This window comes from Amblyomma americanum, chromosome 7, assembly GCF_052857255.1.
Source record: "Amblyomma americanum isolate KBUSLIRL-KWMA chromosome 7, ASM5285725v1, whole genome shotgun sequence".
In the NCBI taxonomy this organism is placed as follows: Eukaryota; Metazoa; Arthropoda; class Arachnida; order Ixodida; family Ixodidae; genus Amblyomma; species Amblyomma americanum.
In genome coordinates this window covers 10,211,590-10,238,174 of record NC_135503.1, presented here as the reverse complement: position 1 = coordinate 10,238,174, position 26,585 = coordinate 10,211,590, and the positions used below count along the sequence as shown (strand labels likewise).

The window sequence follows — 26,585 nt, the reverse complement described above, 5'->3', positions numbered from 1 at the left end:
TTGTTTGAATCCTGGTCGTTCCAAATATCTGGAGGTTGAAATGAACTCTCGCGCTCACGCCTCCAAAGTTTCCCAAAGGTGCCCGGAAAGCACGCCACCCCTTGGGCTCTATATTTTTGACAAAGACTGAACAAGCAGGCTCTCCTCAGAGCAGGCAGCTTTAAAATCTTCCTTGTACGCTTTTTCAGTGTCCACAGATGATGAAGGCACAGGTAAACGCACTTCAGCGTAACCGTATCCATAGAGCAACATACCTTTGTGCTATTTACTAGTATTTGCGCATACTGTGTCGATGAACGCCGAGTGAGAGGTGTTTGGGCCAAATCAAGCTGTTCATAAGTTTTTAGCCAGTGAACCTCTGCAGGGTGTTTTTTTCTTCTTCTTGGATAGTAGACTGATTTTAATTGAAATACCATTCGCGGTGTCTTTGCTTTCAAGGCAATGAACGTATTTCTCCGAATAAACGAGTATGTCGAGTCCGCGAAACGAAAAATGAATGCACGTGTCGAAATCACAGACCCTGAAGGCTTCAATCTCGTCATGGGGCTGCTCCTGATAGACGCCCGGGATGTTCTAGAAAAGCACGTGCCCGCCACTTCGCAAGTGTGATGCATTCAGATGTCAGAAACAAACTCTCACAATCTCGCTTGGTCCGAACTTTCGGTTTATTCGAACCGACGCCTTGGTCCCCCTACCATCACGTGCCTCGAACACCGTGTGAATCGAACTAGCTTTCGCTCTCCATCGAGTTCGAATGGCTGACATTCGTCTGCATGCATAGTCTCGATCTAGTATCAGTTATGGAACAGGGCCTTTAATCAGTGCATGTGCTGCACGATTTCTACGTAGATGAATGCAGTTACCGAGAGTAATAGAGGGCACATGTACAAATCAAGAAACTAGCAACTTTTTTTTTGTCTGCTGGCTGAGATCAAGAGGAGTACCTAAATTTGTGGTGGAGCGCTTGTAATGCAGAGAAGAGATAACTGGTCGGTAGCTCAGTGGTTAGGGCGCTCGGCTACTGCTCTGGAGTACCGTGGTTCGAACCCGACCGCGGCGGCCGCGTTTTGATGGAGGCGAAACGCAAAGGCGCCCGTGTGCTGAGCTATGTCAGTGCAAGTTAAAGATCCCCAGGTGGTCGCAATTATTGCGGAGCCCTCCACTAAGCCACCTCTTTCTTCCTTTCTTCTCTCAGTCCTTCCTTTACGGCGCAGCTCAGGTGTCTGCCGATATGCGAGACAGATACTGCGCCAGTCCGTTTCCATAAAGACTAATTTTCAATTTATAGTGCAGAGGGGTAAAGGCAAGCAAAAGCACAATTCCAGGAAATAGCTGGGCGCAGATTCCCAGTTTTATAAAGAGCTTGTTAGCTGCAAGACTAACCTGGAACAGCAATTATGCACTCCTCTGGCTGTGTGTCTGCTGACCATGTAGAGTGTATAGCATCTTCTATTGCAGCCACTTCAGTCAGTTTAAGAGGTTGTATGACCTTGAATGGATAACAGTTCCGCCACTTCTCCCTCCCACAAAAATATGTTCCGCGTCACTGCGAGCAGTGCTGGATGGATAACGGACTTTGAATGGGCCTCCTGCGGCTGGAACACATCGTAGAATATGCTACTCAAGTCCTCTCTGACACCCACTCTGCTTTTCTTACCAGTACTCGAGAACTGGCGACATACAACGGCTGTACCCTTTCCTCTTGAGAGATATTGGTAACCCGCTATCATGACCTAGGGGCTAGCACCAGAAAAATGTCTCCAACCAACTCTTACTCTCCTGTGTTTGTACATAGGCACCCATAGAATGGGGGGCACATTTTCAGTGTGCTGTGACACTTTTCAGTGTGTTTACCATGCAGGAGCACCATGGTGAAAACACTAAACTAACCTGCCTGAACATAAAAACAAGGGGTGCGAGAGAGAATCGAATAGTGCATGTTCACAATTATTCAAAGTGAATCAAGTTTTTGAATACTTTTCGAATTGGCGTGAAGTCTGAATAAGGTGCGCCATAGTTTTCTTGCACGAGTATTTCAAAAACAGGGCCTACTAGTTCGGCACCACACAGCACACTGCTGTGATCACTTTGCGCGGGATGAAGTATTTAGCGCTGGACGCGGTCCATTTAAAGGGACTATGCAATAAATTAAACCGAGATTACGTAAAGCAGACAAGAGACAGGCATTCGATCACTCGTCACCCCAGTGCAAGAATTTTTGAGCTAGCATCAACGGCAGCGAAGGTATAGACGATTAAAAATTACGCTCCTCTCCCTCCTCAACTCGTACACGAGGAGCACCAGAAAAAAAATAAAGAAAACAGCTCTGGGACTGGGCCCCGCCCATGAATACGTCATCCGCTGACGTTTATTTTGCAACTTCCGGTTATCGCTCCTAGCCCCCCCAGCAGCAGCGTCGGCGGCGTGGCGGCATCTCTCCGGTCTCTTCGCCTTCCTGGATTGCGGCGCGCATCGGGTTTCTTTCCTTGTCACCTGTGGTAATTAGCAGTAATAAACCCGGACCTCGAGGTGCGACTGCTCGCTTTTACGGCCGCGATGGGCATCGAGCCCTATGCGTGCGCACGAAGAGCCGTGCGAGTGGCTCCGGAACTCCCGACAGAAGGAGGCGGCAGAGGAAAATTGAAACCATGTGCGCGAAGGCAATGCCCTGAACTGCGCTTGCCCGAGAGGGTCGCGCGGCGGCACGAGCAGACGATTTTAACGGCGACATGAAGTGTGCCCGTGACGTCGTGGCTGCCGTGGCTCCAGCGAATGAGAGCGTGTGGTGGCCTGGCGACATCATGGGTAGTGTGATGTCTTTCTTCCACGATTTTAGTTTCAAAATCGGTCACTACGAGCACACCAATTGGCCCGCGAATTTTAAAAAACACGGTATTTATAAGTTCATAATAAATTGCTGGCTCAGTTCTGAAGACTCATAGTTGGTGTGAATGCTCCTTAGCATCATTTCTAAGCATTGAAAACATTTACAAGTGACTTTTTATTTGTTGCATAGTCCCTTTAAGTCGTGGTGCTAGTTGTGTTCATACATGAGCAGCGGGGCTCAGGCAGGTTGAGCGAACACTGTTTTGGTGTTCGATCCCGGAAGCCACGCCTCATACCTATTTCTTGGCCCTGTCATCTACTCAGATGTGGAGCTAGTAAATTTGCTGTCGTCATCAGTAGCAAAAGCTAATTTTCCTATATGGTTAACATGGCGATCATTAGATTAGTGTAGTCACTTCGCATTGCATAACCCCTAGTAGAGATCAATGTTCCATTTTTTGAGAGCTACAGTTATAAATGCACAAGTTATAGTGCCATACCACAGTGCCACCGTTAAGGCTTCGCTGTTTTAATTGTGTTGTATGAATAATCGCTACACATGCATATTAGTAAAAATATGATATTTGATTCTATAACTGTCTGATTTGAATCTGATTTGGTTTCTTGCAGCACTATTCGTATACAATCAGACTTTGAAAAAGCACAATTCACAGGCCCTTAATTTAAAAGTGGTCATCCTCTCTTCTGTCTCGGTAACAAACATGTATGACTGAGGACACTGAGCAATTTTAGGAGTGTTCGAACATTAGAAATTTCTAATAGTTTGCGGATAACATTGGGCATTCGATTCACACCGCAGTTTTACTATTTTAAATATTCAATCCTTCTCTAGATCCTTCTAGGCATTCTATAGAAGTATTTAGGAATAGAAGGGAGTAAAACTTTTACTACTGACAGAAGTAGAACATAAACATGGCGCCATGTTTATGCCTCTTCATTCAGGCTCATTCTTACATCCATGCCAGAGGTGGAAATGAACAGGGAGCTGCATGGGCAGGTAGCAACACATCTTGACCACGTATAAAGGAGTTCATACCAGAATTTTTTTTTCTGCCTTCAGTGAGTTATGAACCTGAATGCAGGGCACCCTCAAGTTGCACCTTTTACAAAAAATTGCTAACCAAACTACAGCAATGATGAAAGCATATTGATCAGTACACTGAAAACAGCACAGACACTTTACTGTGTTCCAGCTGTGTGGCACAGTATAGTGAAGGACACTACAATGCATATACATAAGCCATACATTGCAGTACTTCAATTATAGTAATTTAGGACTGAAAATAATTACTGAAACGTATTGCTGGGTCAGGAACCTTGAAAGCTGGAGCAACGCACAATAAGCCTGAGCCAGCAAGCCAGCAAAGTTGCACACGCGGGCGAGTAGCAGTGCATGTTACCTTAGCTGCCAACTTGGAACTTGGAAAGCTACTTAGCATTTGGCACTTTAAACGAACACAGAAATAGGACACAGGTTTTATGATTTTTTCAGTTGTACTCAGTACTGAAAAAGGTTTTCATCATGCACAAGACACTGTTGCCCTAAAATGCATCAGCAGAAAGGCTGTTCAGCACTGCAATGGGCACCTTTCAAAGCAGGGTAAAAATTTTAATGCCCACTTTGAAGCTCAGTTGCTCCCTGCAATTATTGAGAAATCTGAAATGATCGTAGCAGCTGCATACAGTGTATTTTTGTTCGTGAAAACCAGAAACTAAGAAATAATTTACTATCTAAAAGTAATTATAATGTAATGTAATTGCACTCTTGCTATTTCCATAAACGCAATTAGCAATTTAATTTATTATTTTCCGAAAGTAATTTTGCCATGTACAATATAAACTAAAGAAAATCACAGACGAATGAAATGACCATTGTTAGTTCATCATTTTATTTAACTATACAGTGCACAGAAGTTAGGCATAGTAGACAAGAGAAAATAACGGAGGGCAAATTGGCTACCTACATTTTTTACAGAACAAGTAAAAAAAAATGGAGGAGTATATCCCAATTCTTGCGCTAAAAAATAAACAACAAAGAGAAATAAAGGCACAGCATAGGTGACTGGTATTTCGCAATCAGCAGTCAGAAGGAGAGCGAGAGAAAAGAGAAAAACAAGACACAACAGACTCGCTGCTTATATTTACAGACATGCTTAAGACCACAAGGCTTTCTTTGCAAGCACGACAACAAAGCTAAAAGTGGCCCTTGTTACAAGTAGTAGGAGCTTGAAGATCTTGTTGACTATCGCACAAAATGCCAAATGTGTGTGCTGGCATTTCAACACTCTGAGAATCCTCTGGGCTGAAGCTGCCCTTGTTCCTGGAAAGAGCACTGGTGTGAATTTATAAGAAGAGGCAACTCAGCAGGGGTGAAAAAAAAAAGAAAGAAATATAGCGGGGAGAAAAACATCATAAAATGAATTTGGTCTGATAGGTCTGTCTCAACCAACAGTAATGGCAACGGCCCAACAGTATGTATTTTCTCTTCCTCAAGATTCAGTAAAAGAGCTGCAATAGCTGGACCTAAACATGCCATAGAAGTTGGAACATGATGTTATTTATCCCATAGAGCCAAGAAACCGCATTGCACACACACAATTAGTAACTTGGTTATCTTAGAATATCCTAAAAATCCATGGCATCATTCTGCTCAATGCTTTCTGGGGTTTTGCACAGCACGATGCCTGCATCTCAAGAAAGTTTCTTCGATTCAATACGTCAACAAGACAAGCCTTCCTATCCCACTTCTCTTGCTGCATCACTCATGATGCACACACAAACACATAAATAATTTCAAAACCTATAGAATCCCAGAGGCAATCCAGTGTTATAAAAACAATGCAAAAAAACTTCAGGCTATTTGACGTTATGTGTTAACAACAAAAGCCATTCATAGTTTTTCTCTGCAGTTGGTTCTGGCACGGCCAAGCTTTTTAAGACACCCGTCTCAGCAGGAAAAAAACCTGTGAAGGGCAGCTACAGAAGCCAGCTACTCTTCTTTTGTGAGAGACTCAACAATGACACTCTGTACTTTAGCATGACCAACTGCTGAAGCTCCTAGGTGTTAACAAAAAAAAAAAGAAGGAGAACGGCCAGAAACAAGAGGTTCGCCTGTGGGCTAGCTCCCACAGAGGCTCTTGACAATGCAGGAAGCTTGCTGCTAGGGAAAGGGAGGCTGGTCACTCAAGACAGGCAGAGGATGCAGCACTGGTCCATTTACGAGAGCAAATCTGCAAAAGAAGGCCATAAGACTCATCATCTATGTTTTGCACTACTGGCTCCACTGCACGTGGTAAAGGATACTGAGGACAAATTGAAAATCACCTGTATGGATTGATTACCATTTTCGAATGACAAAAAAAAGGCAACTTTTAACTGAAAACACAGCAGTGTAACGCATGAAGCCTCCTAGGCAGCAGAGGCCGCAATTATTAGGCTCAGGTTAAAGTCTGATTGAAATTAAGCTGATCTGATCTGTTTGCATTGCAGATGTAAGCTGACGGGGAGAACAGCGTGCAATGCGCAGCACGAGAATGAGTTGCAGTTTAACACAAGGCGCGATCAGCTGTGGCGATAGCACACTGCTCTCGTGCAGTGGCCAGCAAAGCTGATCTTCTCGCGCTGCCGTGATTCGAATCCCAGTAGCGGCAATATTTATGTTATCTATTTATCCATTCAAGGTCAAGGCCTCAGAGATGGCCTGGTTTTTGCAGCTTCGATAGTGAAGTAGAACTTTCGCTAAAAAAAGGGGGGGGGGGGGGGGGGGGCTTCTCCTAGCAGCTTAAGAGTCTTATGGGGAAGCTCACTGTCGCTACCTTGAGAAGCAGCGAGTAACAAAACGGCTTTATATTCATACCTTGGATCCAAATATAAAGCAATCTAAATACAACAGATAAAAAGAGCACAAATAATTTGCGTTATATTCGTGTTAATACAGTAGTTTTATTTTCAGGTGGGCTGCATGACAACACTGCAGTGCGGCTGAGGTTCGATTTATCCAGGCTCAACTGTAAACAGTACACGAGCATAAATTGTGCGTCTTGTTTATGTCTGGTTGCTGTTGGGCCATTCATTTATATAGTATCAAAGCTAATCTCTGCTTGGTAAAACTGCATTTGCAGGGTGTCAAATTGAATACTTTGTGATTATAGAGGTGTTTAGTTTCACGTACGCAGAGGGTTCACGTACGGAAACGTGAGAATTCTACGCAGCCTGCACGCAGGTCGTTTGAAACCCTTATAGTTACACGTACGCGATGCATGCCGCGCATTACTACTAGCCCCATCTACTAAGAAACACAGACACTGGTTGTAGCCTAAATAGACAAGTCTTTAAGCCAAGCCATTCGGTCTGTCCTCGTGTTTGGCGGTTTGGCTATGTATGGCTGGTTTGGGGCTCTCTCAGTTCGAGATCTTGTAAGACCGTTGTTATGACGACGACCAACGCTACTTCGTCAGGTTTAAAAGCTGAAAAATCGCCCTTCTGTCTGGAAAACAAAAGCTATTTGTCGCTTGAAACCTTATGCTAGGGTAGAAATGGGCAAATCAAAGGCGAATACAACAGTTTAGAACACGACATTGCGTCGAGGGATTAGCGACGAAGCTGTTATCGCTGTGAAGCGGTGGGCAGGGCGCCGCCATGTTTGTCAACACTACGTACGCAAGCAACGCAAATGCCGCAACGTAAAAATCCGAATCTCACGTACGTATGTGAGACTCGCGCATACCCTTTGTGTTCTGCGCATGCGCACTGGTCACCCGTAAGAGCTCTACATACGTGAATCCTCTACATACGTGAAACTAAAACTCTCTTATATTAAAGGGTTAATATAACTATGTGCCACATGAGCAAGACTGCGAGCTCAATATTTCTGCAGGGCTCCTCTGAGGCTTTAGGCATTTCACACAAGGCAGCAGCCCAAATTTTTGCACTGCACAATTCTTTACTGTTATCGAAATGCAGTCACCATGGCAGGGTGTCAACACAACAACCTCTTTCCTGACAGCCTCAGAGTCCCATTACCTCAGCGAAGTGACCATAGCAAGAGTGGTGCATGCCCTCACCGGTGAACTGCATCTCCTGGGTGGTCTTGGCGCTGTTATTCCTGTTGTCCTCCTCAAAGCCGATCAGCGGGTTCCCACTTGGCACGATACGGTTGGAGTTGATGTCCCCTGCATTGCGCAGGTTCTCCACCGCCTGGCTTCCGCTTGTGCTGTTCAGGGCTTCGGGCTTCAGAGGTCCTAGCGAGTCCAAGGAGTCTAGACCCAGCAGGTCAGCCACTTTCTCCGATCTGCCAGGAACACATCACCATTCCAGTTATTGGACACACCGTTTGAAGGCCCGTTTACAAACTCTTCCAGCAGTTTGCAGTTGAAAGAAAAATTATAACAACAGGAACAACAGGAAAAAGGCATACCAGATCATCCTTCTATATGTCTTGTCTATTGCACCATTTTATTATTTATAGCTTTGATCCTACCATCCTGAATAAGCACTATCCTAATAAGAAAAGCAATAACTGATTGTTACTGGTGTGCAGATAAATGGTTTATTGGTTTGAAGCGAATTCAAAGAGATTAGTAATGTTCTTCGAATACTTCTGGCATGCAAAAAAGGCTGAATGACACAATAAGTACAGTAGACTCCCATTAAGACCAACTCCATTAAGATGAATTCTCGGATAAGATGAACAATGTGAGACCATTTGGTTGGGTTCCCATTAGACTGAACATAGCTAAAGACTACCTATTTGTGTCCTCTGGGTAAGACGGAACTTTTGCAGCGACCGCAAGCAACGGCACCCCAGGAGCGTCCGCGTGGTACTGTCAAGGAAACGAACAATACATAAAATACATCTATGCAAGAAAGTGCACATTCCACAAGATGGCTTCAGCACACCATTGTGGAGAAAAGCAGAAAAGCTGTCTTGCGGGAGCGCACTTTCTAGTGGGAAAGCTTTCTTGCCGGTGCAGAAAATGGTCAGATATCGCCATTGCACGCGTGTCACATGCCGTGAATTGCCTCCCCCTCACTAAAAGGCGCGTGTGCACAAAGTGCACCCACTCGTTGACTTGAGGATTAACTCAGGGGCTGCATTTTCAACTGATGCAGCACCACAACGCATGTTATCGCAGTACAGAGATGGCCAGATATCAGCGCCGTGCACACTGCGTGCGGAGTATGGATAGGTGCGTAATGTGCCTGCTTGTGGAGTTGGTAACAGCTGTGCTGCACAAGGAGCAAGGAGCAATATAAAAGAGATATACACGGCTACCCTGCTGGGCACCTTTGAAGCGCTCGAAGCAGAATGGAAAGCAAAAAAAAAACTACGCAAATAGCAGCTTCTAAGGGATACAGTGAGAAAAAATGAGATGACGAACAAAAAGGAAACTAGGCCAATGCCATTTTCAAGTAAGATAACACAAGTTTGCTTCACGTTCTCAGACTTCACCTCACTTCAAACATAGCACAATAATGCTCTATCTGCAGCTTTCCTCTCTCTGAAATGCTATTATATTCACTGTTTTCATTTAACATACATATAGGCACACCTAGCACACATCTTTTTTAGGGGTGCTTCTGCTGAGATGAACTTCTGACAAAACGAACAAATTTTTCTGGTCCCTTCAAGTCGGTCAGGAGTCAACTATATTTTCAAAATTATGTGTTATTTAACACACAAAGCCATTACATGAAAAACAAAAGAATGTGCACTGAAGCTTTTTGAAGTTTGCAAATTCACTGAAGCTGTGTCAACTTTCTGCAAAAATTGCAATCAGAACCTGGTGGAGTCGACTTACATGCAGTGCCGACGTATTTCTGTAGTGCAAGACCTATCTGCGGGACCTTCGACTGCTGCTCTTAGGTAATTGAGATTGCGTCATTTTCGCAGCTGTCGCTTTCAAGCAGGGACTCCATGGACACCTGCTAGGCGTCCATGGAGTCCCTCCTGCGTCAGGTGTCTGAAGTGCGCACCCATTTCAATGTGTCTTGTGCTAGCTCCCCTTTGTGCTCATGCTGTCATGCTCGATTAGCTCATTTCATGGAAGAAGAGCAGCTGCACACTCCTCCTGCAGAAGTGCGGGCGCAGACATCTGGCAGATACTGATCTGCGTACCGCACTTGCACCTGCTCAAGTCTCCTGCCTTGCGCATGCGCACACTGGCTTTGGCAGGCATGCGGCGCATACGCCTAGGAAGTGTCCATGAAGTCAGGGCCTTCGCAGCGTGTGGATCGCAGTACAGTGAAAGCTCGTTAATTCGACCCCCGTTAATTCGGACAATCGGATAATTCGACCTGAACGCATGGTCCCTACAATTATATATAGGAGTCTATGGGGCAAAACTCGTTAATTCGGACAAATTTTACCGCCCACCGGTTAATTCGAACTAGTTCCACGGCCCGCCAAGAGCGGCGCTACTGTAAAGTTGGAAAAAAAGAATGTAGCGTAGGCCATCCGTACGGTCATCGTCATCAGCAGTGCGAGAGAGGGCGAGGGAAGCAAGGTTAGCAGTGGCCGAAGCGCCCGGTGTCTTTCTTTGTGCTTCGTTGCCTCTTGCAGTCGTGCTCAGTCGTCGTGTTAACCCTATCTTCAGCAAGTCTCGTTTTGGCGTGTGTCGTCGTTGCCCCGTGTTTCTTGCTGCTACGATCGCGGTTATTGAACCCTAACACGCCTTTTCTGGATATTGCATGCTTTGCCAGCGTGTTTACTGTGCTGTTTTCGAGTGCGTAGCGCGCCTCACCATCGCGTCCTGCTCCGATGGCGACACCGGCAAAGCGGCCGAAGTACAACCAGGCGAAGGACCTAGCCACGAAAGTGGAAATATTGAAGGTGCTGAAGGATGGTGTTTCACGCTCTGACGTGATGGTCAAGTATGATGTTAAAAGAACCACCTTGGCCACTTACGTGAAGAATGAAAACAGCATTATGGAGGCGTTTGACAGTGAAGCCTACAGTGACAAAAGGAAACAACTGCGGACTGCGGCCCACCCGGAACTCGAAGAAGCCGTAATGCGATGGATTAGAAACGCACGTGAGGCCTACCTCCTTGTGAGTGGGCCATTAATTTGTGCCCAGGCTGAAAGGTTCGCCACAAAAATGAACCTTTAAGAGTTCAAAGCTTCTGAAGGTTGGCTTGCTCGCTTCAGAAGCCGTCACAATCTGACTTTTAAGAGTGTGTGTGGCGAAAGAGCATCCGTGGACGAAGACAGGATCGAGGAGTGGCGGATCACCGGGCTTCGTGAACACCTAGCTGCGTACGACGATCTGAATATATTTAACGCCGATGAAACAGCGCTTTTCTTTAAAGCACTCCCGGATAAGACGATCACCTTTAAAGGTGACCCCTGCACAGCAGGGAAAAGAAGCAAAGAAAGGGTCACTGTGCTACTTGCCGCCAACATGACGGGAACAGAGCGTCTGCCTCTCCTAGTGATCGGAAAGGCTCAGAAGCCGAGGTGCTTCAAGAACGCGCGGCGCCTTCCGGTTGAATACCAAGCCAACAGGAAGGCTTGGATGACGTCCAGCATATTTCAGTCCTGGCTTCATCAAATGGATCGGCATTTTCGAGCTGAGAAACGGAAGGTCCTCATGGTTGTGGACAATTGCAGTGCTCACTGCAAGGTGTCGGGCCTGGAATGGATTAAGCTTGTGTTCCTCCTGCCGAATACAACCGCAGCCCTTCAGCCCATGGACCAGGGCATAATCCAGCATATAATATGCAAGTACAGAAAGCATGTATTGCAGCGCATGCTTCTCTGTATGGAAGCTGGGAAGAAGTACGACCTTACGCTCCTCAGCGCTTTGAACATTCTGGCGCATGAATGGGCCAACACGCCTACAGCAGTTATTGCGAACTGCTTTCGGCACAGCGGTTTTGTGCAACCGAACTGCGGTGTTGGGGAACTGCCGACAGAAGCAGCTGACGCAACCACAGAAGACGACAGCTGTTTCGACAGCGTTTTGCCTCCTGCCGTGCGGCTCGCGGATTACGTGTCCATCGATGATGGTGTCGCCATTGCCGGTCAGCTGACAGAGGACGAAATCATCCAAGAAGTGACAGGCGCCGACAACGACGATTCGTCGGAAGATGACGATTGTGAGCACCTGCCCCAAACGCCGAAGCACACGGTGAAAGAAGCCGCAGAAGCCTTGTCCGTGCTGGAAGACTTCTGTGAACAAATTCCGGATGGTTCGCGTGCCGCAGAGCATCTGGCAGCTGTTAGAGCTATTGTAGCCGCTCAAATTCGCCCGAAAAAGCAGACGACGATAACAAACTTCTTTGCCAAATAAAGGTATGTCATGCTGGGGCAAATTTCATGTTTTTTTGTGGTTCATTCGATATTTCGACATTCGGTTAATTCGACAATTTTTCGCGGTCCCGTCAGTGTCGAATTAACGAGCTTTTACTGTACCTTCTTGAAGGAGGTACGCTGAACTGAAACCACACGCAAGCTTTCCAGAGAGACTTATTCGTTCAAGACTAATACTTCGAAGATTTCGAATACCCCACATTCGGATTGAATTGAATATTGAATATTTTACTATACGACCAAATATTGAAAATTATCGAATATTCGCACACACCTACTGATTATGCATTCCCAATGATACAAAAAATACATGTGAGCACCAAAACGCAAACATTAGATTACCGACAAAAATGCAAGCAACCTACCATACAAACTTGTGCAAGGGCCGCACATTTTTAAAAAAAATTCAGGTGTGAATTCTGAAGGTGCAGCCAATACACAAATAAAAAAAAATATGTATAACCATATTATTTGCTTAATTATCTAGTCCAAAACAGTGGGTGCACCGCGTACACGGGTGCGGCCCTCACACAACATTGCACGGTATGCGCTGATTACAATGCCTATATACTCACATGAAATTTGACAAACCCTGCATAATAATATTTTGACCCTACCTATAAAACGCATAGCACACTGACCATTTCCAATAACGGACAGCAATTCGACACCACTGCTGGCTCGAGGCAACCACAGAGAATGAGCATGGGGCACGGCACTGCTACAGCTAATGATGAAGGGAGGGAAATATAAGTATGGAATAAAATTGATCTCAAAAGTGTTATATTACCCCAGTTCAGCATGACAGGCAGCTGTGTATAACTCAGCAGCCCCCTTGGCACTGGAGCCAGCCACTGTTTTCAACATAGCACCAAATTCGGCACTTGGTGAAACGAGCCGTCCCGATGCTGAAAGCGGAGCTCACCCGACACCGTTGATGATGTCTCCTCTACCGTTGGTGTGGTGCGAGCTGTAGCCATTGGTGCACGGGGGGGCTGTCCCTTCGCTGGTCACGGAGGGAGGGGAGAAGCACTTGCCCTGCGGCGGAGACTGGTCCATGGGCTCCTCCGCCGGCGCGGATCCTTCATCACCCTGAGAGCCGCCGCCCACACTGCTGCTGCTGCTGCCGCTGTCCGCCACCACAACAATTGGTTCCCTACCATTCACACAGTTCTCCTCCAGCGAGCCAGCCGCCGGCACTGCTACTACATTTACTAGAGACCCCTCCCCGCTGCCCCCCTTGGCCACAGGTTGCTGCTGCTCCTCTGGTGCCCCTTCCTTGGGCTGCACTTGTGGCTGCTGATCGCGAAGCTCCTGTTGCTGCTCTACTTGCTGCTGCTGCTGCTGCTGTTGTTGTTGTTGCTGCTCGCCAACCTGTGCTGTTTCTACAGTAGTACTGGCTCCTGGCTGGGCTGAAGCACTGCTGCTCTTGTCATCGGATGACTTGCTCTGTGGCTGGGGCGATGATCGACCCGAAAGGCACGGTGAGCTGTCCCTCTCTGGAGATGCCTGGGCGTCCCCAGTCTTGCTGTTGGCCGGAGAGCCTGGGTCCTTGGCCCCTCTCCTCCGTGTCCGACTCATGATCTCTTCCACTCTCTGAGCACCGTTCATGCAAGAGAAAAAAAGAAAACGCGAAGAAAATAGAATCAAAATTATACGTAAAGAACATTAAAGTCAATATATTAAGTTCGTATTGAGGAACCACCCACCAAACAACATACGAGCTCCGGTGACTTGTGAAACCCTGATTAACCTTTGGGGCCTTCCTTGATGATCAAAGCAACATGGGACACTGTGCAATACAAGCTTTTAAGACAAGAGCTAAGCATGTCCATCTTTACGGTTTTAAAGGTGACATTACTGTTTCTTCAGGTACAGCCCAACGTACGATAGTGGTAACAAAGGTTCCTTGAAAAGTTTTTCGTAAGGAATCTCCCCTACTGAGAACAACCTCCAAATTATGACTGTCTTCAGACCTTAGAAACGTTCAGTGCATCAAGATTTGATGTCAAGCTTCTGCAGCATGAAGCAAGTGATTCTAGTAGCTCGGACTCAAGGCATCAAGTCTGTTCAAAACGTAGCTGAACTTTCAGAAAGGTATTTTTGTTCCGCAGAGAGCAACTTAGATGAAAGGACCTGTCTTTTAAGTTCTTGTCAGAATGCTGATCCTAAGTAATAGAACAGCAATGAATACTGACTCTGGAGCTTGGGCATGCAAATGCTGACACAAATCACAGCACAACTTTTAACAAACACTCGCACACTATTTTTTTTTTGTTTATACAAAAATGATTCTAGGGAACACCCTCAAAACAAAGGAGACCACAATTCCAGCCCAAAGAAGACAAAAACCTTTTTGAAACACCAGTGCAATCAAAAGTAAAATAAAATGGGGCCTGTACCAGTACAAGCAAAAAGAGAAGGATGCTTGGAGAGTAAACGGGCTTTAAAGTGTACAAGAGCATGAAACAAGATGAGGTAGAAGAGGATCCTAGACCAGATGTGAGCATCAGCCCCACCTTCCACGCTGACCTTGCCTACGCTCTGGCACACTTTTATGTCACAGACTCTAACTTCCCCTCGCACCAGGACGTCTATTTCAGCAAACTGACCTTTTTCCTCTCGGCACGCTCAGCTTCCTCCCGCTTGAGTCGTTCCTCGAGCTCCTTGCGCTGCTTCTCGGCCTCCTCGCGGGCCTTGCGCTCCTGCTCCTCGCGCTCCGCTTTCTGCTGGGCCTCCTGCTCCCGGCGCTCCTTCTCCTCAGCTTCCCGCTTCTGCTGCTCCTCAATGGCCCGCTGAAGCTTCTCTTCCTCCTGGCGGCGAAACTCTTCCGCCAGGCGCAGCTGCTCTTCCTCAGCCCTCCGCTGCTCTTCTTCCTCCAGCCGGAGACGCTCCTCTTCCTGACGCCTGCAGCCAGAGGGAGCCGCACATGGTGCAAGCTAGCACAACAATGGCAGAAAAACTAAAGCACTTAAAGGAGGCAAAATGACCCTGTGTCCAAAGGTAACCTTTGGAAGTGTAACCTGCCTATGGGAATAATACGCACAGTGGCTGAGCCGAGGAGAGCTCAAATGCAGTCCAGAGCAGATTCGAAAGGGTCACCCCATTCGCAAGAGTAGAAATGAAGGCCAGATCCCAGCAGGCAAGCCTCTGAGTGCTGCTATTTACCATCTAGTGAAGACCACAGCCAAACAGGCATTGGTTGCTGTTTTCCAGATGCCAGCCAGTACCTGCCAGGAGCGAAGCTGCTGGCCAACCTTAACGCTGTTGTTGTCAAAATGCTCGACCCGGCTGCCTTTCATCCCTTCTTTAGCAGTTCCTGCCACATGGCACGTAACTGTTCTCTAGTCTCCTTTTAGAAATGGGACACATGCCTGGGAACTAACGCTAGAGCTTGAATGGAGGCCACAGAAGATACCGCATGAGGACAGCTGACTGCACGAGAATGCATGCACACTTCGTGCTGCATAATGCTTTGCTGCAGCATGTGATCAGCATAAATGTTTATTTTTAGCCAATTAAGGCCCTATCACTGTTTAGCACTTTACTGCGAAGCATAATGAAATGAAGGTAACAGTATTGGTGCTGAGATCAAGTTGCAAGGCTTTTAGTTAGTTTGTTGAAACAAGGATTAGCAGAGTAAGCACTAGAAACTCAAGTTGAACAAAATAAAAATGATAAATTGTGTGGTTTAATGTCCTAAAGTGATACACAGGCTATGTATGAGGGATGCCACAATGGAGGGCTCGATTAATTTAGACCACCTGGAATAACATGCACTCCTATTGTACAGTGTACCGGCGCCTTCTGCATTCCGCCTCTATCGTAACATGGCTGCTGCGGCTGGGATTGAATTTGGGTCCTACGCCTCAGTAGCCAAGTGCCTTAACCACTGAGCCATTGCAACAGGTCAAGTTGGACAAAATGTGTAGAGATATTCAGTTACACACAAGCTTCCCACAGTACACTGAGACATGATAGCTAGCCAAGATGATCTGACCTCATTCGCTACACATCATGCATGATCGTTCAAAGCTTTTCACATATTTCTAGGACCCCCTAATAGTGGAGCTGCTGATAACCTTTGCTTAACAAAATCTGGTTATTAGTTAAGTAATACTGCCAATGACCTACAACAACGGGCCCTTATATAGAGCACCCAAGCTGCACAAAAACAGAGTGTACATTTTTCTTTAGATCAATGAGCAAGTGCAAGAATTCCCGGCAGCAATGCTTAAGAATTGACCTGCCTCCGGCCACAGCTCCTGCGTTGCAGCTCATATTGAGGGCTATAGTACATGAATACACACAGGCATGCACTGCAAGATGAACAAAAAAGTTATATGTACTCTACGAGTTGCAGATATATCCCAGCCACTTTATTAACCCGTCCATCTGTTTTTTTTTTTATACTTACAGTTGGCTGATAAACTTTCACGAAAATGCATTAGCTTAGCAGTATGATTCCTGGCACCTCTCAGGCTGGCACAAGCAGCCTGAGAGAATACTGCAGCATATTGCCAAGCTAATGCATTTTCGTGAAAGTTTATCAGCCAGCTGTACATGGATAAGGCTCCACCATTTCCTGCAAAGCTAATGGTCACATGACAGTGTGACAAACGCATCACAACAAACCTCAATTCTTCTTGTCGCTGGCGTTCCAGTTCTGCCTCCCTCTCGGCCTGCTCACGAGCTAGGCGACGCTTCTCGGCCAGAAGGGCCCGAGCTTCTTCCTCTGAGATAACACGTGGTGCTGGTTTGCTGGGCACCGCACTCTCCTCAGCACCGGAATCTGTGCTAGGCACTGCACCCTGTGCAGACACTTCAGGTGCAGTGGTCAGGGGAGATGTTAGTTTGTGTTCGGCTGGTGTGGAAGGAATGGCAGTCTCCTTAGGCACCGCCGCCCCCTGTTCCTGAAAGGAAGTTCACACAGCTAACATCAGTTTTGTAGCATCAACACAAAATTAAGACATAAAATGCATCATCACGAACAGAGAGCATGGCAGGAGCATATAAAGTTAAAGCACATGTCTGTCTGTGACCTACAATGCAAAAGCCCATTCAAATTATGCTCTGAGCTAAGAAAACAGGTGCAGTGACAACTGCTTCCAACAACAAGCAATGACAACTCACTCATTAACAATTGCCTTGGCCGCCTGTGCTTCTAATTTTGGCTTTGCACTGCATAATCTTAGCAAGGTTTTGCCAGCTGCTATAGAAATTTGCCCTGCCATGGCAATCAATTACAATAAATTCATTGCCTCTCCAGTCAAAAGAAACTGTTTTTAATTTTTTGGCACTAATGCGAATGCAGACATGTCGAGCCTGGTCATGCAGGTTGCGTTGCTGCTGCCAGAACTGCAGCCCTTCAAGAGAGATTAGCAGATTTATCTGCACACAACACCAGTAAATGTGCTCCTGTGTGAATGGACGCATGTGTTTAAGCACGTGCAACAGTGAGCAGAAAGATGGAAAAAGTCACCTTGTTGGTCACCGCGGGCTGCTCTTCAGAGACGGAATTATCAGAAGCAGGTGGTTTCTGTGCCTCATCCATTGCTGCAACAACACTCGAGGTGACCACATCGGGCGGTGCAGAAACTGTGGTGGGCTCTGGTGCAGTGGGCACGGCAGGTTTTACTGCTGCTGCTGCTATTGCTGTGGCCACAATGGGAGCGACTGCTGCTGTTGGGAGGGAGGCAGCAGCAGGAGCCGGGCTGGGTTCTTTGGATGCCGGCGTGCTCTTCTCCTTTGAAGCGCCACGTTCCTTAGGAGTGGCATCTTTGGGAGCCCTGGCCGGGGGAACCGGGGCGCGCTCCCCTCTGCGGAAGGCGGAGGCAGCTGGTGGCTGAGGCTTCTGAGGCTTCCGCAGGTGGGCTGGCTTCGGCGGCACCTCAGGTGGTGCTGTGCCTGGCGCAGCACCTTCTGAGCTGCCAGAAGACTTTGCAGCTGTTGTCGGCCTCTTCTTTTCTGCTGACGGAGGCGCTGTGTATGAAAGGATGGAACACAACATTTGGTATGCATTTCATGCAGACAACGCTAATGTAAACTCGAACATGGCGCTAAATTAGAACATTTTTTACATGCCAAACCTGCTCTGGGGCTTGAGATATGTGCAGTGGTGATGGGGACTCATGGTTAATTCCGACTACCTCAGAACCTCACCCAAATCTCAACAATCCAATGGACTGGAGCTGAACCTGTGATGTTGAGCTTAAAAGACCACAAGATACTACCACAAATAAATGTTAGTAGCATCGCCTGCCAGTAGCACAACAAAGCACTGATGAAATTGAAACTTGTCTTAGCCTTCAGCATAGCTGCAGCCACTTTCAATGAACATATTGGCATAACAATGCGTTGTGTTGGGCAAGTTGGAAGTAATTCATATTGTGGGCCAGCACAACATTCCAGACCGGTGAAGGACGGGATAGCGGTGTCATGCCTGTCGACAGCCCTTGAAATGTCATATCACCACCGGACCGAGGAAGGTTTCTTTGGGCAGGTGGCCAAACTTCGTGAAGCAGGCTATCAAGAAAGGAACCTTGCATGGTTAGCAGAATGAATGTTGTGCAAGCTGAAGGTAAAGGCGGCACCTCACCCTCCGGGGCAGAAGGATGAGGAACGAAGGAAGGTCGTGTGCGTCCCGTACCTACATGGTGTCTCACGTCATCTGAAGAAGATCGCTGCATGGCATAATGTGCAGGTGGTGTTTTCCACCGAACGTAAAGTTGGGAAGGTGTGCTGCAGTGCACAAGTAGCCGGAGCCAGCCTCTTCCAGAAAAAATTTTCGGCAATGCGCAGTGTCACACACAGAAAAGTTCATGAACTGCAAAAAAGGCGTTGTGTATAGGGTTCCTGTGTCTTGCGGAAAGGTTAATATGGCCAGGCGGGAAGGTGCATTAACATCAAAGCTGAAAGAGCATGAGAATTCGCTCAACATTAAAAAACCTCCTTCTTCCAACCTAGTGCAGCATTGCCGCGATTGCAAAGATCAAAATGATGAACCTTGCCTGCCTGACTTGCACAATACTGAGATCCAATACTACAGAAGCAACCAGGTAGGCCGGGAAGTCTTTGAAGCTTATTGCATCGCTAAGAACACTGACACGTGTGTGGTGAAACCATCCATGGCATTAGAGAGAAATAAGATAGCCTTCCTCGATAAGAGTCTTGTGTAATCTGATGTTTTTTTTTGTTTGCTTTCATGTGTTTTTAACCTTATATATTTCAATAAAATTCAGTTCCTAGACAGCGCCCGTGTCGTCTTCTCTTTCCTAGGTCCGCTGTCCGTTTTGCGCTGGCCCACAATATGAATACTGGCTTACATGCAAGAAAAAATGGAAGTCAAACAAGCGACACTTTGTTTCGGTACATCGAACTCCGATTGAACCCAACTAAAAACAAGGGCTAGCATCTCTAGTATCGGCACTGGTTCCCGCATGAAAATATTGCAAATATTCAGGGTGAGCATGTCCACAACATGCAACACTGGGAACCTTTTGGCTCTTGCCAAGGAACATGAGAAAGAGTGCATGCAACAAAAGCACCATACACCAACGAAGAGTGAGTTCATGCAAAAGTAGAAATCATCAGAAATTGAATAAAATGTAGACTTGTTACAATTATCACAAAAAGTTAGAGCAGGTTTCATGCATTTGAAAGAATGCAAAATAAAATTAACAAAAATTGTGCGCATGAATACACAAAAATAAATAAACAAATAAAAGTGACTGAAGATGACACATGCCACCTACTTTCCAACGGGAACCAAAACAAGCCCAAACAGCAAAGACGGGCAGCTAGGACAGGGTGACATCGCATACCGCATGGCTGCAGTTAGTGTACCTGTTCTTTCGGCAATGAGATTCTGCCTACTTTGCAGTGCTTTGTCCGGGATGGTGCCAGCAATGCTAAGCGGTCTGGGCTTGCGGGGTGGTGGTCTGGGGCGCATCACCACTGATGTGGACATCTGACTCGAAGCAACTGAGTGCTCAGATGCAACAGACATGGACGAACGGGGCCGCGATGGTGACTGCTGCTCCTTGCCGGCACCTACGTGGAGATGATGAAGCAATGTCAGAACACGATGCAGCAACCACGACACAACAAAAGGATGCCAATGCTATACTTTGCGTCACTGCACTTATGCACAGGGCTGACTACCGCTGTCAACTAGAGTGCAGAGTTGGGCTGGCTGGTGGAACACTTTACAGCATTACCTGAAGGGCAGAAAAAAAAAGAAAAAAAAAGAGGAGAGAACAGTGCAAGGACAGGGTTACACCTAACTGGACACAATGAGCCAACGACTTAATGGCAATCAACCTTACAGGGACTGACCACTAACCAAAATGTGTAACGAGATTACTGCAAAAAAGAATAGAATGTGCCTCATATTGTAGGAATTGACCACTGCAATATCAAATATTTAAGAATTTATAATTGCATAAAAACCATCTTGCGGTGAAACCCGTTATTATCAGTGTACCCCACCTCCTGACTATATCTTGGTGAAATATCGGCAATTTGTTTTAAGTGCAGAGTGTTTTTTTTTTTTTTTTCAGGAGTGTTCATGTTTTACTACAGTTTACTATGGTCCTAGGGAATGATTATCCGCCGAAATGTTCCATTCCCTGAACTGTTTTAAACAAACGGTTAAAGACCATAGCTACACTACACTGATGCCTCACAGCACAACTCTATAGACATATGATGATATGTATACATCTCCAAGGTTCATTATACGTTGTTGTCATTGGACACAAGGCCTACCAAAATCCAACACACCTGATGACTTAAATTGCAAGACACAAGAGTTTTCTGTACAGGCATGGTATGGAGCTGAAAACAAAAGTGTAGCAGGCGTATGCCAGTCTTATCTTTCGAAACCAGTAGCACTTGACAACTCCCACTGGTTGACCAGGCTGTGGTCACACTGTACCGCACTCTGAACCTTGCTCCAAAATAACCAGTAAAATCCACAACAGTTTTATTGCAGAACGCAGGGTTGGCTGAAACATCTTCTAGCATGAGTTATTTCTCCTGCAAAAGCATCCGTCTGTAAAGTACACAGTGGTGGGAATGGCCAAGAGCATTTTGGAGCAGGCTTTGCAGCAGCTGAAAATTCAGTTTGCAGCAGATTCCTCGTGTTTCATAGCAAGTGTCCTGTGGTAAGAATGCTAAGGATTAAAAAGTGTTAACTTGCTGCAGAAAGATTTGAGTCGTGCAGGGTTGTAGGCAGCTATCCTGGCAAGCGCTGCATATTGTTTTAAATGTGCAAAAATTCACCTATTCTGTAACAAATTAAAATGAGTGAAATTTTACACTGTTAACATTAATGAAAATTAGTCTGTACAAAGTTTGCAGAGAATATTGAGAAATGCCTATTGCTGTTTCTTTGTTCTTTCATCACTTAAGTGCAGTTTCTGTTTTAAAACTTAAAAAAAAATACACAAAAAGCTTGTGACATTTAAAGATAGACGTGTGACTGCACTTCTGTGACGCTCCTATGACAGCACTAGCACTTCAAAACGCCCTCTGAATGAAAGAACCCTGTTAGGGAAAGCCAGAATGACTAAAGAGGCCACCGCAGTCACAGCGTTCGTTCCAGAATGAGCGCGGCCACTTTACTTCATTGAAGTTATGATGTCGCAGCAATGAGCATGACAACACTATCGTCATTTCACAGCATAGAAGAAGTCAGTGCATGGCATTCCAAAGTTCACAGAAGAATAAGGTTTCTTGCAGTCCAACATGACTGCACCCCCGCGACAAAGTGTTTTATCGTGCATGATGGTCCTCATCTCAAGGAGCACCACTATCTTCCTCTGCTGATGGATTCAGCTTGCCGTGTGCTCCCCACGTGCTTTACTGATGACTCTTCAAGTGTTTGCACCAAAGTTCAAGTTAGTGTGACAAGACGCCCAGCAATGACACAAGCTCGAGATTACGGGTGCACAATGTAGTTACAGTACGCCAACCCATGGAGAACGCCACCCATCATTGGAAATGGCTCAATTTAGTTACAATTCCTATTTATACGAGCCAACCATCTATGCTTAGCTTCAAATGACCATGGTGTATTGTACAAACAAATCGGGTGCTCCAATCAAATCTGTGAAATCGAGCTATATTAGCTGCAGTGAGTCCGAAACCTTTCTCAAAGTCTTAGACTGAGCTAATGGGACACGAGACGCTGCTGCACAAAAGCCCTCTAAGTCTAGCAGGATCAAAATTTAGCATTATCTGAGCCTACAAAAAGCAAGTTTTTCTTTTCATATGCATCCACCGCGAAACAGGATGCGGTTGGATTTCATCAGCAATCTTTCTCGTCACATATTGGGGGAAGGAACCAGAGTCAAGCCTCAGCACAATAGGCGGGGGCAGCAGTGCACGTTGGGCGCTAGCCTCAACCTCTTCACTTTGGCAGCCGTTCTTGGTTGCTGGAATAGCATTTTGGCGCAGCCTTTCCACAATTACATAAAAAAAAAACACTAATCTGTAGCAGCAAGTAGCACGTTTCACGCAATGGCGCAGTTTAGTGCAACTGGCACAGCATTCCCACCACTGAGTATCACTGCAATAATCATTAAATAGCGGCCACATTGAGTTCAAGTGTGTGCACACACAATCCACACGAAGAACGTATAGGCTGCTTCTTGCACCTTCTCCTGTGTCCATTTGAAGTACAGCCGTGTCTTTGCACTGTGTTTTACCCAACAAAATACCTACATGCTGTCTCCAATGAATCAACAAGAATGAGTCATGAACACTAACAGGAGTCATATAAACACATTTTACTTGTTTTCAGTCGACAAGTGCTTTCAGTCTTAAACCAACCAAACTGAATAAATTTATTCCAAGCAGGTAATAAAACAGAATGCTGTTGGTCAATATAAGAATAATGCACCACAAATTTGAAAGCCTTTGCTATGTCCTTCATAGGAAATCTTTTAAAACTTGCCAGAAGAGACGGCATTAGGTTTCCTTTTCAAGTAAGTGTGCAACTGTATTCACACAAGCAGGTGCAGACTCAGCTTTACAATTCCATAAAACATGACATAGATACAAAGACAGTTTGTCTTCTGATAAAAATTTCATTCCTTAAAATTTTGTGGCTAGAAAGACTGCTCCACTCTTACTTTTTGACCGAACAAGTTCGATAACTGTGCCAATGAACATTTTGCATTACAGACAGTTGGTCCATTCAGCTCTGCCTTCATGTTGCTATACAACTCAGGAAAGCACACACACATAAAAAGACACATTCATTCAAAGATATTACAAGTGCTCATTTGTGCAGGTGCAAAATGAAAAGACATCAATCAGGAACATGGATCAATTACCACAGTAAGTGTGCAGGTTAGTTTTGCACGTTAAATGAAAACTTCATCAATGTTAAGAGCACCAATCACTTTTCAATCAAAGATTGCAAAAGACTGGTGGTGCAGAGAGCAAGGTTGTCAACAGCCCTTCAGAGAAGTCAGCCCGGTGCAGGGTTAGAGCTGGTGGGGGCAGTGAAAGCCAGGAACGGTAAAGAGATGACCCACCCTCCCTCCAGGCAGAGGCGAAAAATCAAAAGCATGGCATGCCAAGGCTGTGAGTTGGCAGGTGCACCATCATGCCCATCAAACAAGGCCATGAGAAGGATGGCATACTCACAAGTGGTCGAAAGGAACCCATCACCGTTGTCAGGGTGGGAACAGTACTCAGAGCATGCAAGCAAAGCAAGCAAGAAACACTCCACTCTTGAGGTATTGTCTCTTTCGCACAAAAGTGAGGACAGGACACGTTAAAGGGGGCACCATAAGTGGCAAAACGGAAACTCCTGTGATCCAATTGCCCTGATGTACCATATACATTGAAAATGACACGCAATACCTGTGCTGTATGACGCCTACGGGCTGGCAAAAGAAAAATTCCAAACTTCTGCTATGCAGCTCTCTGGCACATACTAGTAAGGTTGTCCAAAAAGAAATGCTTGGAAATGGAAAATTCAAAATTCAGAGGTTCAAACACTGATGTTTTCTGCTGGCACAGATGCAGTCGCTGCGCTGGTGTACAAAGTGCGCTTTGCTGCTTGCCGATTCATAATACCTACTATAGCGTCCACTCCTGATATGTATCGGCAATCGGTCATAATGATTCCCAATGACAAAGGAGGAAATGGTTGGAGAAATTCATAAACATCCTTTCCAAGTAGTAATGTTCCAGACAGTAGAAGCATAGCTGGAGACCGTGCCCTCTGCACTTATGCCCAAGAAAGCAAAGAAACAGAGCTGCATGTTCATCAGATGACTCCTTTGCTGGAAAATTTCTGCTCATAATTCTTGGACAACAGGGGTGCTACTCTCATGGTATGTGGTGCCCACAAATGAGAACAAAAATTCGGATTAGAACCTCCCCATTACTGGTGTTCCGGGCTCTTGTTGGGACCCAGAAACCACTGTTCTCAAGCACGACATTGGTATCCTTACAACTGCCAGAAACTAAACTAAATGGCAGCTGACAAGATTAGCTAGATGTTACTTCTCCATCAGATTAGAACTGATGATAATCTTTTATTGGGGGGGCCACTCAAAGGTGCGCTATGTTTGAAGGCATAGCAGCTGAAAAGTGTTCAGAAATATCTGTGTGTGAGGTAAACAGTGATTCTCAATGAAAATTTAATGGGTTTCGAATTTATTCTTACAGTGAGAAGAAAAAAAAACAGAGGCATTACTTTCTGGATAACCTTCGTGTTAACGTTCCAGCATTACAACCTGAGGAAGAATCCTTATGTTTTACTAATGGCCAGTACTATCAATATATACAGCAAAAGCTCGTTAATCACAAAATCCGGATAATTCAAACTGCCGGCACTGTCTCGGCTAACGGCCATACAAGTCTATGGCATCGCATGCTTGCTAAGTTGGACGCTGCGGGTCTCGCACCGGTTAATTCCGATGCAGTGTCCAGGCCGCGTCCAGGTATGCCTGACACGGCAAGCGATCATCCAAGTAACCCTATTCAAGCCTGAATTCCATGCTGCAGAGTTGCTCACGCACTTCTGACATGTGCGCAATGGCAGGCGTGATGACGAATGGATGGCCCCATCTCTAGGAACAGTCACACTACATAGTTTCAGCTTCACCTTTCTAAGCTTCGTGCCATTCCGCATCAGCCAGCTAACCGAGCCCAGCCATGCTCCGTTCGGGTGTTGAATAGTGCATCTCGCTAGTCTTTTTTATCCATAAATTTTTCCTCGCCGCTTGGGCGCCGCTGAGCATTTCCGTACATCCCGTTCTTCCACCCTTCCAGTGTGCTGAAACTGTGCGCTAGTCACGTGTTGTTTGCACTTTTGTGTGGTGAAGCCTCCTCACACGCGAAGCTGCCACTTGCAAGATGTGGGATACAGTAGTGGTGAGGCTACATCACAAAAAATAGTCATTGTTGTGCCATTCTCATCTTAAAAACAAGCAACCATCGTCCAGTCTTTCGCCACATAAATTTACCGCGATGCAAGCAGTTGTTAGTTTTTTCGCAGTCATTAAATAATTCGAACTAATGAATATAACTCAAACATTTTTTTGGTCCCATAACTTTGAATTAACGAGCTTTTATTGTACTGCAAATGATGTGTGGACAGTGATAGCGTGGCACAGGCAAAAAGGATTTTAGACGACAAAAGTTCTCCAAATACTCCTATCACTACGCTAGCTGGACATAACTAACATTCTGCTGCAGTTTATGGGAATAAGATATCCCCTAAATTAAACTTTCTTGCTCAGAGGCAAGTGCAGAGTAGCGTAAAAGGAGCATTAAAACAGCAGGACCTTGCTGACGTGCTTTTAAAAATTCGGGGGAAAAAACGTATTGCTCGGAAAAAAGCATGAATATTTTTTAAATGTCACTCAAAAATGAAGTGCAGGCATTCAACAACAGTTTACTTCCTAAAGATGTCAGTCAGCACTCGCTGGCACAAAGTATGAAGAGCTCGTTTTCTAGTGCTTGCTGGCTTCTGTCTGCATATGCGTTGCCCTTAGCACAGAAGAACTTTACAACGTATTCAGCCTGGCAAAACCTAAAGTAGCCCAGATCTTTTCCCTATTGTCATCGTCACTGTTTTTGTATGCTTTACCTCTTGAACTTATGCACAACAAAGCAGCCATCCCAAAAGCAGACTGCCAATTTGCTTTTGCTCTTAGCTGTGTGCATCCAGGATCAAGCTTGGACATTAGTGAGAGTGAACTGGTCACTAAACTTACTACAGGGCAGATTTAGGCACAATTATGAATGCTGTTAGTGGGAAATTTCGTTATCCAGGAGCGTATTGGAGGAAAATAACATGACTTTAAGGGGCCATTCCTGCTGCACACAATTTCGATCTTAAGAACCACAAAATTGCACGAACTGACGTTCAGCTACACAGGTAATCGTGATGCCTGAAT

General features: G+C 45.8%; 1 protein-coding gene across 50 annotated transcripts in view; it reads right to left on the bottom strand.

The window, feature by feature from the left end:
• Positions 1-4,713: 4,713 nt before the first annotated feature.
• The window catches only part of LOC144098425 (uncharacterized), an 88,875-nt gene continuing 67,003 nt past the window's right edge, over positions 4,714-26,585 (bottom strand). For 26 of the 50 annotated variants that reach the window (XM_077631041.1, XM_077631045.1, XM_077631049.1 and 23 more), the window contains 7 exons: positions 20,005-20,211; positions 17,642-18,141; positions 16,795-17,072; positions 14,772-15,066; positions 13,085-13,755; positions 7,911-8,137; positions 4,714-6,077 (listed from right to left, as the gene is read on the bottom strand). In XM_077631041.1, coding sequence (XP_077487167.1) covers positions 6,064-6,077; positions 7,911-8,137; positions 13,085-13,755; positions 14,772-15,066; positions 16,795-17,072; positions 17,642-18,141; positions 20,005-20,211 — 2,192 coding nt within the window. In that variant the 3' untranslated portion in view covers positions 4,714-6,063. The remainder of the gene's footprint in view (positions 6,078-7,910; positions 8,138-13,084; positions 13,756-14,771; positions 15,067-16,794; positions 17,073-17,641; positions 18,142-20,004; positions 20,212-26,585) is intronic. The other 24 variants (XM_077631043.1, XM_077631048.1, XM_077631053.1 and 21 more) reach the window with 1 other exon arrangement.